The 13,685-nt window shown below is 43.3% G+C and overlaps 1 protein-coding gene across 1 annotated transcript; it reads right to left on the bottom strand.

The window, feature by feature from the left end:
- Positions 1 to 407: 407 nt before the first annotated feature.
- LOC122643399 lies at positions 408 to 959 on the bottom strand. Its single transcript, XM_043837022.1, has one exon. The coding sequence runs from the start codon at positions 957 to 959 to the stop codon at positions 408 to 410; it is 552 nt and encodes a 183-aa protein (XP_043692957.1).
- Between the last annotated feature and the right edge of the window lie 12,726 nt (positions 960 to 13,685).

Below are 13,685 nucleotides of genomic sequence, written 5' to 3'. Positions count from 1 at the left end.
CCTTTGGGGTTGCCTCTCGTATCTTCCTTGATATATCTTCTCAAGTGACCCTTTTGGATCATGTCTTCGATTTCTCTTTTCAGCTGTCTGCAGTCCTCCGTGTCATGGCCCACGTCTTTGTGGAACTTGCAAAACTTATTGTTGTTTCTGTCCTCTGGCCTAGAGAACATTGCCCGAGGCCATTGTAGTAGTCCTTGGTCATAGACTTCCATCAGGATTTTGGTCCTAGTGGTGTTAAGCAGGGTGTAGTCAGGGCTGTGGTCCCTATCCGACCTCGCCTTCTTGGTGTCCTTCTTCTTCTCATCCTTCGCACTTGCCCTCCTTCTCTCAGGGGCTTTACCATCCACTACTTTCCTTGCTTTCATGATATCGAACATGTTAGCGTATTGGTAGCAGCAATCTAACAGCTATGGCATGGTCGTCACCGAGTCTAGCGCAAGCGATTTCACCAGGTCGTGATTGGTGACCCCATTATGCAAGGCATTGAAGGCCATTGCGTTGTCCAGGTCCTTGATCTCCAGGCTCTTCGTGTTGAAGCAGGTGATATAATCTCTGATGGACTCATCAGAGCGCTGCTTAACGGCTAGCAAGTTGGCTGCGGTCTTCTTCTGCTTCATACTGCTTTGGAAGCGACTGACAAAGGCTTTGGCTTGCTCTGTGAAGCTCCGGATCGAATTGGGCTTCAATTTGGTGAACCACAACGCTGCGGGTCCCTTAAGAGAGGTGGGGAACGACCGACATGACACCACGTCGGACCCACCATAGACCGTCATCATGGCATTGAAGTAGCTGATGTGATCATTGGGATCACCCTTCCCATCATAAGCCTCGAACGTAGGGGGTTTGAATCCCTTGGAAAGCTCTGCTCTCATGAGCTCCCATGTAAAGGGATGTTGACCCGGTCTAAAACTTTCTTCAGGGGCTGTACCCCTTTCTAAGGTAGCGATCTTCGTGTTCATCTCTCTGAGCTTACGGTCAAGCTTGCTTTCCACGACCTGGTTGTTGACGACGTTGATGCGGGCCCGTCGTGCATTCAACTCGTCCCTGAGGTCCTGACGGGGTAGCCTTGGTGGGTCCACCCTAGGGGTGTCAATTCCAGGCCCGGCCCGCCAGGCCCTACTGAGCCCACCCGGTTAAAGCCCGGCCTGGCCCAGCCTGATTACTAAAGCCCGACACGTTTAGTAATCGGGCGGTCCCGATGTAGGTTCTTAGCCCTTCGGGCGCCCAACCGGACCCACCGATTCCAAGCCCGGCCTAGACCGCCCTGTTATAGCCCGACCCAATCGACCCTTTAACTTATAAACTTCCCCTTCCCTTCCCTCCAAATTTCCTTTTTTTTGTTTGTTTCTTTGTTGGTCTTTAACATTTATTGGTTAGATACACTTAATGTAGGAGAGATGAGGCTCAGTTTTAGTTTTTAGATCTTACTTTGTTAGATATCAATTAGTAAGCCCACACTGTTTAGAGACCATTTAGAGTTAAACGACTCATTAGCCTATTTTAGACCCAGTTTAGGCCCGTTTAGCCCGAATAAGGCTGCCCCGATTAAAGACCGAACACCGACAGACCGAAATGAAACCATACCATGCCCGCCCAAGGCAAGCATGAATACCTAAATGGTCAAACACGGTGCAGCTTGTAAAATTGGTGAGGACCGGCTAGGCCCGATCGTGACCGACCGAACCCGACCGGTTGACACCCCTAGTCCACCCGATCAATGCGTATGTCTGAGGCCCTGGAGCGAATCCTTTCAGACTGGCTGTGAGTTCTTCTGCCGGTGGAGATTGACTGTTCTTCCACGCACAAGGGCCTGCTCCTGGTGGGTTGGTTCCCCGTACGCACCACTCCCAGAGGAGGTAACTCTCGTCTGGAGGGGTGCGATGACCCCGCCCTACTCCCTGATGCTCGTACGTCATCTCTCAATGGCCTCGGATTCTCTTGGGCGTCCTTGGGAGTACCGGAGGCGGTATCAGCTCTGAGGTAGTATCGGTGTCAGAGGCAGGCCCGTGGCCGCCCTCAACTCTTGCATCTCTCGAACCACGTCCCTTAGGACCCCACTCTGATTGAGGACTTGCCGTTGCAGATCCTGGATTTGACCGACATTGGCAGGCGCACCAAGATCTATCTCCTGGACATATCCCTGAGGCAGTGGTGGTGGGGGTGGTAACGCCTGGATGTCGCAGCTGGATTGGCCTTGCTCCTGAGTCGCCGTTGGGTCAATCTCCAATGCCGCAGAGGGTTGGGTTCTCGTCGTTTCCCCTGCCGCGGGTAGTTGGGGATCGACGGGTGTGGTTGCCGTCCTTCGTTGTTGTGTTTACTTCCCTGCATTCCCGCCACCGCAAGTGGTCTTCGTCGCCTGACGAGTTACCGGATTTTCCATGGCTGGTGGAGCCTAAGTGTTGGATGGAACGACGTTTGGTTCTCCTGCCATGATCTTAAGTTCAACTGGAGAGGGAACTTAGGGCTTTGAGAGTTGTATCATTCCCACAGACGGCGCCAAACTATTGCGTCAGAAATCCTGCTGGAGTGAGTTCTTCTTGGAAGACAGAGATTAGCAGAGAGTACTGGGCATTGCCGGTGATCTCACTCCAATGCTTAAGTTAGATCCCTGAGCAATAGCCAATACAATGAATGTTCAGATGGATTAGATGCGTGTTACCTCCCTTATTTAAGGTGGTTGGTAGTTTGAGTTGTGCTTGAATTGGAAAGTTGGAATCTCAGAGTGGAGTGAGACCGTTGGAGAATGTAAAACGGGGATAGAGTTTACCCTTTGCTTCCCACGCGCCTGATTAGGCGTGACGTGGGCGAAAGTTTCGGGCCTTGTTGGTCCGTATGTGATAGACTTTGAGTGCCTGACATAAGCTTTAAGGGATATCTCCTTCATTTTTGGAGTTATCATATAAAATGACGACCTTGCTCCTAAGGCGAGCTCTCGACTTAGGCCTGGACCCATGACCTCTGTAGCTCGTTCTTATCGAGTCCGTTTCCTTATCCCAACAGGGACCATATTTTTACCTATATTTCAGGCGTGTTGATCTTGTTGTATTTTTACCTCTTACCTCTATTATGATTCTGGTCCTGAAACCCCTCTTCCTTCAAAGATAAAGCTAACTTTTTTTTTTCCCTAAAAATTACCCTGATTTTCCCATAAAAAAAATAGTTTAGGGGAAATGAAGAAATATAAAAGGAAAAGTCTGCAGGCACACCATGGGCTGGTCAGACTTATGTCTCTCTCCCTCTCTCCCCTCACCCTATGGAAAAAGCGTTCATGGCCATGTGTGTCCCGTGACTCCCGTCCTGCCGCTAGCTACAGGAAAGCTAGGGGTATGCCCAACCTCCATCCAAAAATAATAAGAGAAAATTACACTATGACCCCCTAAAGTTTGTCCTAAATATAGAGCGATCCCCTGTATTTAATTTAAAAATATGCAGTCGCACCCCCTTAGTGGATAGTGTTAAATAATACAATATAAAATGCCAATTTTGCCCTCTTCAAATCCTGTTTCCTCTCTAACCCTTTCTTCTTTCTTCTTCTTCTTGATTTTCTTCTTTTCTGGCTTCTTTGCATCTTTTCGTTGCCGTCGTTGTTTTCATTGCCGCCATTCCAGCGAACCCAACAGCTCCAGGCTTCTTCCAGGTACAGAGAACCCCATAATCAATAACCCATCTCCATTTCTTCAACCTTCCCATCTCCTAACACCCAAACCTATCACAACCGAAACCTGTCTTTTCATTTTCACCTCATCCTCTCCATTAAACCCACTTAACCCACTCACCTGAAACTCCCTTCTTCTCCCCTTTCTCCTAAAACCGATTTCCCTTTTCCATTTTGTTTCTGATTTCACCAACAACCAACCCAATTTCTTCTCTCTATTTCTTTCTTCTTCTCCTCCAAAGCAGTGCCCCTGGAAATCGTGATGACAGGTTCTGTGGATATTGTTGCTGATCTCTGAAGAACTCTCGGTTGGAGCTAAGGCTGCAAATAGTTTCTACATGTCTACAGAGGTTGTGCACATCATCCTAATCTGAAAGCCATTGTTATTGTGATTCCAGCAGAGGAATTTTTTTTTTTTTTTTCTTGTTATTACTTTCTCTTTTTATTTTGCTTCTACTTCAGTTTTAATGTTGTCTATGCTGGCATCGTTGAACTCAAATGCGACCCCCTGGTAATTGCTTTCTATCGCCGTTGTGCCTAAACGCAACCCCCTTAGTCGTTGTGCCTTCCTACTGCGGCCTCTTTGTCACAAGTAACTTCAAGTAGTAGGCGAAGGGAAGGGAAGGGAAGGGAAGGGGGTGTGAAGTTCGGGCTTCGCTAAGGCAAAAATGGTAAGCTCACACCCCATCGGAGGTATATTTGTCATTTTAAGGCATCAAAAGCCAAGACATCAGCAACTAACGGGAATGCTCTAACGAATGGGGGCTAAGTGTAACAAGTACCCTAAACTCAGGGGTGCTGGCTGTATATTTTCAAAACATAGGGAGTAGCTCTGTATTTAGGGCAAACTTTAGGAGGTCGCAATGTAATTTTCCCAAATAAAAATGATTTCATCCCCACATGTGATTGGAATGTGAAATCACACAATATGCATCGGTTAGCATTTCCATATGCCTCCCACATAATATGATGAGTATTGTTGCTGCCGAAAAGTCTCTTGATGACGTGCGCCTACAAGGGGAGACAGGACAAAGAAGAGACCCGGGGCGGATTCTGAGGGGGACTCTCCGATGCCAAAGTCAGTTTGACGCACAGATGAATTGATGAGAACGGTACAAAGAGAGCAATAAGTTAGAATTCAGAATCTTTTACCTGGGTCCCTCTCTATGCTCTTATATCTGGAGCGATTATCGAGGCGGTTGGGAATCTTCCTTCATTCTATCTTCATACATGTGGCATTGATGGGTCAGTTACTTGCCTTAGTGAGGGGGGATGTTCCCTAGTGAAAAACGGAATCTTCTCTTATGTGCGGTTGGCTTTAACTGTTTTTGGGTCGTACCCTGAGTCGATTGCATGGCTCCCAAGATAAGCCTTGTCATCACGTATCGCGTTGTCCTTCTAGTGGGTTACCTTATAAGATCCTGCTACATATTTTTTTTTTTTGATGAAATAAAGTGTAATCATACAAACCACACACCAATCCCAAAGGTAGATCCTGCTACATGTTGATCGCTCATTTGGTGGCTATTTTTAGGCGTATCAAGTATCCATTGAAACAACCGATAATGTGCCGTTGAATATAATAAGACTCTGAAATGGGTATGTTGGCGTAGGCCACACTCCAGATAAAGTTTTTTTCTTTTCCCTAATATTTAATAGAAGTCTAAAAAATCACATTCATCTCCCCTTTGTAAAGGCTGGGTCAATATGTTCTAATTTCCATTTTGCCATTTTTCTATTACAATTCAAAGTTGACAAGTTGCATTCAAACATTCGATCCATTTTTTTTTAAACATAGCTAAATATGTTTAATTAGTAGTTTCCTTGTGAAATGGATTTCAATTATATTAATTGTTTTCTTTCTTTTCTTTTTAACTTTTAGCTATTAGTATCAATATATAGAGATAAAATGGGTGATTTCAAAAAGTTAAAGTATTTAACACCCATCAACATAATCATTAGAACGGAATTCTCACAATTATCTCTTTTTTCTTGTTAGAATTGTTGTCATAATTATCTTGCTGCTCTTTATTCTTATAATAAATTAAGTGTCAGAATTAGGAGATCTCAGTTAATTTAGGATAACTTCTTTACTAAAACCCATTTTGATCAAAAATGAAAAAACTATTAGGTAACTATTAAACACAATAAATTGTGGAATGAAAAATAAATTTGGTAACTACCTATGTGTAAATAATTTTTATGACATTTGTGAACAAAGGGTCCAAATCAGGCGCATTTTTTAGGGAAATTGACTTAAAACCCATATATTTTAATGGTAGGTGAAGAAATTCTCCCTATCACCCATCTTCTTTCCCAAATCAATTCTAAACGGTAATAAGGGATGGCGATTCTTCTCACAAGATCAATCATCGAAGAACAAAACACCTCAAATCGTCGACTTCTCTGCCACACTTAGAGCATAGGCAACTTAATCAGAAAAAACAAAAAAGAACAGCTCTATAACTATTGGGTTGAAATTTTCCGGCGAAACAGCCGGAGTTGGGAGAAGAGATAAAAAAACCGGCGAGAGAAGAGGACGGGATCGAGGAGGAATAGGCGGTGAACGACGCCAGAAAGGGTTCTGTTTTTTTGGCCTCTTTTAAGTTTGAACTTTGAACTACTCGGACTTCCACCTCCCACTCCCACTCCCTCTCTCCTTTTTTATGTTTCATTTCATTTTTGGAGTTTGGTTGAGGGTGGTGGATTCTGCACATGACCTGGTTTGCTTAGAAGAAAGCAAAGGGTTTTTCTTATTTTATTTTAACACTTCCGTTTTATGTTTTTTAATGGATGATTTGTGTCCAGAAACTTTAGATTATTGAAGATTACAGTTCATATCCTGTCATCACTCCGCGTTTCTGTGCCTTTCGATTTCTCTTCTTCTTCTTGTTGTGTTACTGCTGTGGCCGTTGAGATTTTGCGATCAGATCTGCATGTGGGTTCATACGGCAATCCTTAACAAGTATTCCTGTCTTATCGAAGATCGTCTTCCTTGAAGGAAGCCGCAGAGGTTTTGCGATAATATCTGTAATTTTTCAATGTTGATCTGAATCATCTTCCTTGCAGGAAGAAGGGCGGAGGTGCAGGATCGGGGAAGAAGAGGAGAAGGAAGAGATTTTCTAAAATCGAAACAAATTGTCTATTTTACTTATTCTGCCTTACAAGCATTTGCTCATTACTGCGCGAAAAAAAAAAAAAAATGGTTTTTGCTCATAATCCATAATATCATTTTGTGAGTGTTTTCTATTATTTTGATGTTTGGTAAATAGAAATAGGATCCATAAATTATACCAAACATTTGTAAAAGTGTTTATGTGTCAGAAAATGAAAATGAAAATGAAAAGATATCAAAGAGGCCCTTATTATTGAAGTCAATTATGAAAAACTTCAAAGTTGGAAACAAAATCTATTATTACATTCTGGTAGGGAGGTGCTATTGAAGGTTGTTATTACTCCAATGTCAAATTTTGTTGGCTCTCATTTCAGACTACCTATGTTTTTCCATAATTCCATAAAAAGGCTGTAGCAAATTTTCTTTGGGGATCTTTAGAAAAGGTCAAAAGATCCATTGGGTTTCATGGTCTAGATTGTGTAAATCAAAGGAAAGAGGTGGTTTGGGGTTTAAAGATTTAAATTTATAAAATCAGGCGCTTCTAGCAAAGGCTGCATGGAGGCTTGGGTTGTCATCAGATTCCTACTGGGCCCGGTTTATAAAGTCAATCTATTTCCCTTCAACGGATTTCCTTCATGCCAAGTTGGGTAACAAACTGTAACTCCCCAAGAATACGGCCTAGTACCGGCCCGCCTGTGAGATCGTTGAGATATCCTTACCAAGACACAGTTGAGTACCAGGGGGTATGGGAGATCAGTGATGGGGTGCAAACTTAGTCCCACATCAGCTAGGGATGGAGATCTTGAGCTATTGATAAAAAACAGCCTCTTCTACTTGGTATGACGCGTTTTAAAGCCTTGAGGCCCATTGGGCCAGAGGGGACAATATCATGCCAATAGAGGGGTTGGGTCGGAACAGTGGTATCAGAGCAAACTTTCGACACCGGTGGTGGGGCCACAGCTGGGATGTTGTGCCCGTAAGGGGAGAAGATTGTAACGCCTCAAGAATACGACCTAGTACCGGCCCGCTTGGAAGATCGTTGAGGGGGTGCAAACTTAGTCTCACATCAGCTAGGGAGGGAGATCCTGAGCTATTGATAAAGAGTAACCTCCTCTACTTGGTATGACGCGTTTTAAAGCCTTGAGACCCATTAGGCCAGAGAGGACAATATCATGCCAATAGAGGGGCTGGGTCGATATATAAACCATTTTGGTGGTGGAGATGTTTGTTTGAGGGGCGTAAGGTGCTTCAATCGGGCTTACTGTGGCAAGTAGGGAGTGGGGATAATATTGATATCTGGGGGTATAGTTGGGTGCCTTCATTACCGTACCATAAAATTCAGAGTACAAAACTCACTGGATGTACCCTTTCAAAAGTTTTGGAGTTGATAAACCCTATAAACAGATCCTGGAGGATGGATCTTCTTCATCAGCTATTTCGGCTAGAGGAGAGAAAAGCAATCAAAAGCATAAACTTGAGCCTTTATCCAAGTGCAAATAAACAAGTGTTGTGTGGATAAAAAAATGGAGTGTTCTCGGTGATGTCCGCATACCATATGCTATCAAATAAGCTTCAACTCTCTAATGACTCAACGGCCTCTTCCTCTCGAGTTCAAAAATGGAGTGTTCTCTAGAGTTTCCTTTATCATCTGGTACCTCTGACGAGCGAGAAACAGCTATACTTTTGGCACCAAATTTTGGACTCCTCAAGAAGTAATAACTATAGTGTGAGGACAATGACATGGCGAGGCATTGCCATGTGGGCTCCACCTCATCACCCTCTCTTTTTCGGGGGATTCCTTCTAATTGGGGTGAGAAGGGGTGAAATGAATGAATGTGAAGTATGTCATGAAGTCCCCACCTAGAGGAGGGTCTAGGACCCAAAAATTGTATTGTAATGACTTCCATGCAATGCCCTTTTGGGGACAAATGGTCCGTTTATCTGGGTATGGGTCAAGTTACGGTCCGGAGAAGGTATTAGGAATCCCAGCCCGCTCGGACTTGCAGGTCTCTCTATTGCTAGGCATAATAGAATGGATAACATGCTTTAGGGAGTGTAAAATGCAAGTAAATCTGTAAAGAAATAAAATACAGGAGAAGTATAGAGACACATACCCAGAGGTTTGGCTGCAAAGTAAGGGTTAGTATACTGAACTATAAAATAAAGGAGTCAAAGCCTATGGGATCTAAACATGATTGGCTCTAAGCTAGGCATGGGTAAGAGAAGAATGTGAAGACAGGGATGATAAGTCAATGCATATGCATGGAGCAGCATGAAGGTTGAAAATAAAGCAAGGAAACGTATATGCATGATAAGAGATTAATGCAAATGTATACATGAGGGAGTCTTAGACTATAGGGGATGGGGATCATGTGAAGATGCATGCATCGAAGGTAAGATACAAATAAAAAGAAAGAGAGAAAGTCGAGGAGTGTAAGTGATCACCATCTAGAGAGATGGGATCACCTTCCTCTGGAGATGCAAAAAATAAAATAAAAGGGGAAAGCAACGTAAATCAAGGAAATATCAAGAACAAAAGAGGGCTTACCTGATAGAAAAATTAAAATGGAGGTGTGGAGGTTTCCCTTTTGTAACTCAGGAGATTCGTACGTTGAGCAATTATCTCCATTTTTTGTGGCTTCTCTTGTCCCTTGTATGTGAGCACTTTGCTGTCCGGCCAAGATTACCAGATTGGTGTTTCCAAGCCTTGATTTCGAAGTCTCAAATAGGATTGTAGTGTTCAGGAGGTGAGAGGAGTGGTAGGTTAAGGCCAAGACTTCAATGCTCTTGAATGGAGGCTAAGTATGGATGGGAAGGGTGTCTCAATTTACTATGGGCAAGGAATCACCAAGTACGGGTTGTGCTAGGTTATTCACCAAAAAAAAAAAAGGGTTGTGCTAGGTTCATGTAACCCTCCTCAATGTGAAAAGGGGTGTATTTGTGGCTGTAAAGGGGTGTGTGCATTCCCAAATTCGTGTAGGTGTAGGTCGATCCGGGTCATCTAAAGGAGGTGTCTTTGCATCGACAGTAGGTGTAAAGTCAAGGTAAAGACTAATAGATAGGTGGCATGTGTTTAATTGCCTTAGGAGGTGTTTCTTGGGGTCTAAGGGAGCCAAGATTGAGATCTAAGGTGCCAAAAATAGGCTAGGTTGTGAAAGGGATCGCAATCAGAGCAAAATATGACAAGTTTTGACTTCTTGGATTTGCAGAGATTCAACATTGAAATTGTCCGAGTTGACATCGAGGGTTGGTGTTTGAGTGTCAAAAATTTAATTTTGAATGTCGAAGTGAGATAGACAGTAGAAATGGATTGCTAGACAGTGAGGTGGGATGGTTCGATGTCGATGGCAGGTGGGTTCAATATCAACTCGGGGCCTTTAAGTGTCGATTTGAGTTTTGGTGTTGACAGGGATGGAATGGGCTGTTTGGGCTAGGTTTTGGGTTGGGTCATGCTGGTTCCAAGGGGTCTGGGTCTGGGCTAGCCTTTCCAAGGGTTCTTGGAGGGCTTGGAGGCTCTAGATTGAGCTCCGACAAGGGAATGGGTGATCGGTATACAGATTCAGATAGTGCACACTGACGCTACATCCACAGATACACCGACTCTAGGCCTTGGAGGGTGCTCATCATCGTTACGGGAAACCTCCATGGGAAAGACAAAATGAAATGTCTACATGTAGCTGAGAATGCTTTTAGTGAGTACAACAATGCTACTTCTAAAGCACCCGTCCAACACTCCCCTTCTATGGTTGCCCCTCAATAGTATGGTCGATGGACCCCTCCCCCACAAGAAGGTGAATTGTGATGCAACGTTGAAGCAGGGTTCCATGTCTGGAGGTTTGGGAGTTATTTTAGAGATGACCAAAGCAGGGCTCTACATGCTTTCTCCATCCCACACTGTTTTACCACACCTAATCAAGGGAAAGTTGTTGCTATTCAAACGGCCTTATTAAAGGTTGTTTCTTTGGGCATCACTCATTTGGAGGTTGAATCAGACAACAAAGGAGTAATCCAACTTATTCAAGAGAGCTCACGACACCCCCTAGAAGCAGCAGTGGCTATTGATGATTTGAGGCATCTTGGTGCTTCTTTTGCTCATGTCTCTTTTCATTTTATTCTAAGGGATCTAAATTGTATTGCAGATACCCTGTCTCGGAGGGCACTGCCTATCATGTGTGCGACAGAATGGCCAAGTTCCTCTACTCAAGGCTTATCACATGTTATCAATCAGTAAAGCTTCTAATTACCAAAAAAATATTATGATGAACTAGTTTTTTGATGAGGGTGATCAAGGAACTTCTAGGAAAATTTGGAATATTGAAAGTAATGGAAAGAGTCCCCTGCATGGAGCACAAAAAACTTGAGATTTGGGATTGTACCATTAAATTGGAATGGAAAATCAGTGGGATACCCCATACAATAGTGTCTACCCCCAAAGGTCTGAATGACCAGATCATCACTCTTTGGGGGGGGGGGGGAGCAGAAACGGCTTCCGCTCTCTTCCTAAACTTTTCTCAACTCCTAGGGGAGCTGTTGCGTCAAGAGTTGGTATGGTCGATCTCCTCGAATAGGTCCTGCACAGAAAACAACTAGCACAAGAGTGGCCGGGCTGAACTGACAGGGGACACTCCGATGCTTAAGTCATCGCTCTTAGCAACAGATAATAGTGAATGTCATCAGATGTCCCAGTCATGTGGGTTACCTGGGTATTTATAGACTCTGTCAGAGTGAATCATGGCGGTGATGAAGTGTCCCAACTGGTGGGGAGTCTTAGACATAGTTCATGGTTGCGTGGAGCCATTATCGGGCCGTTTGGACAAGGGTCTCGTGTATTACACCACCTTGGGCGAAGTTTTGATCGGCTCGGACCATATCGTTCTATTCGAACCAAACTTTAAGGCTCGGATTATCTTTGTTGTTGACTAGGCGGACTCTCTTGGTTGGTCTTTTGTCGAACCGTCCTTATGCGATTGTCCGCTTACCAACCCATAATGCTCAATCTATCTTTGTCTAGGAGGTTGAGCTATTCTATGTGACTTGACCCTTTCCTCTACACTAGTATGGACTTGGCTTATCGTTCATTTAGTGGTCGAACACTCTTGGTTGGTCCTTTGTTGAAGCTTTCCATGGTCTTGGGCCTTCCATGGCTTTACTGGGAGGTGAACCTGTTTTAAGTAAAGTTTTTAGAGTCCACTAATTCACACTTCGGATCTCGCCACTCAGTGACCATCACTGTACAACTAAGTGGTGTTCCAACTATCAAAAGAGTGATTTGAATTCTCCTTTACCGTTGGAAGCTTTCCATGGTCTTGGGCCTTCAACGACTTTGGGCTTAATTGCACCACATAAAGTTTGTCTAGATCTAACTTACAAACAAACTCTCATTTTGTTATTTGCTTATATGGGAAGTCAAATTAACTTAATTGGTTTCTACATTTAACATGGTCCAACCAAGCTATTTCTCGTGAACCCATGGTCGAGTCAATCACATGTACTGATTATCTGATTGGTTTTAGCCATTGCACAGGGTTTTAATGTAGTTAATTTGTTGATTGCCACTGAATGAATGCTTGGATGAACCCAGAGTCACCTATCTAGCCAACCCCCAAAACTGCAATGTGCCATTAGGCCTAATCAAATTTGAGAGACCTATAGATGGCTGACCCTAGGTTCCCCTTAATATAGATATACTTCATTTTAGCTATTTGGCACTTGCATTTAGAATCTCTACTTTGTTTATGGAAGAAAGTTTTTGGTGGGGGAATGTGCGCCATGTGCCCAGACATAGAGGAGTGAAATGATTGTCCTACCCCATGAATGGCAGTAATGACTGCCCTATTGATACCTCCACACGTGCTCCCATTGCCTCCGTGCGTGCACAAAGACCACACTCCCCCACAGAGAACTATTCCCCAAATATGGAAATTGTACAATCAACAAGATGCTTGTCTAGAGTAAACAACATATCAAGCCTCCTTTCTTTCCTTTCCTTTTTCTGTTTTTTCTTTTTAATTAGTTTTTTGGGAGGGGCGATGTTTAGAATGTAGCTTCCTTTCTTGCACTTTATTTATAAAAGTCAGTCTTGTCTTTGGCTTGCTTCCTTGCTTCCTTCAGAAGAGAGAGGTGTTTTTCTACTTTCAACCTTAATTGGGAAGGGCCAAACCATTTCTTGATCCTTCTTGTGAGATATAATAAATACAAGCATCTTTATCCCTAGCTACCGTGCAGCTATAGAATGAGGATCATCTGCCCAAAGTAATATTTCTCTAGAAGTGCACTGTATATGTTTGGCAATAGTGAATTGTTCATCCTTGCCATATCTAACTTTCTATGTTAAAAATATGGATAGCCTCGAGGCCTATTTCTTATCCTTGGATTAGATTTCCTTTTCCTTGTAGACAGCACAACTTTAGAAACAGTGAAACAGGGTTTGCCCTGCAAGGCTGCAATGGATCTTATCTTTAATCTCTAACCCTTTATTCATGTCAGAGAGTGAAAAAGAGTTTCCTTGCAAGGCAGCAATGGATCCTTTATTCTTTTAATTCTTAGTTCATGTCACAGTTAAAAAGAGTTCCCCAGAAATGGATTTTTAATCTTAAACTCTTTATTCATGCCTTGGAACTATAGGATCTGCCAAGTTAAAGTGAATATTTTCTAATCGGATTTTTTTATTTTTTAACTCTAAATTCATGCCACAGCGAAAAAGAGTTCTCCTGCAATGGATTTTTAATGCTAAACTATTTAGAGTGCATATTTTCTTACTTTATCACCAAACTTGGCATATGAGCAAAGTAAGATCTTCCATTCACACTATAAAATGCCAGTTAACAGACGCAAAAGCTCAAATTAACGTAGTCAAATTCAAACAATAACTTCCCTCATAGTCACTGGTTTGGAGCCATCTGAATGACCTGAACC

Source organism: Telopea speciosissima, chromosome 10 (genome assembly GCF_018873765.1).
Source record: "Telopea speciosissima isolate NSW1024214 ecotype Mountain lineage chromosome 10, Tspe_v1, whole genome shotgun sequence".
Classification (NCBI taxonomy): Eukaryota; Viridiplantae; Streptophyta; class Magnoliopsida; order Proteales; family Proteaceae; genus Telopea; species Telopea speciosissima.
This window is presented reverse-complemented; position numbering and strand designations above follow the sequence as displayed.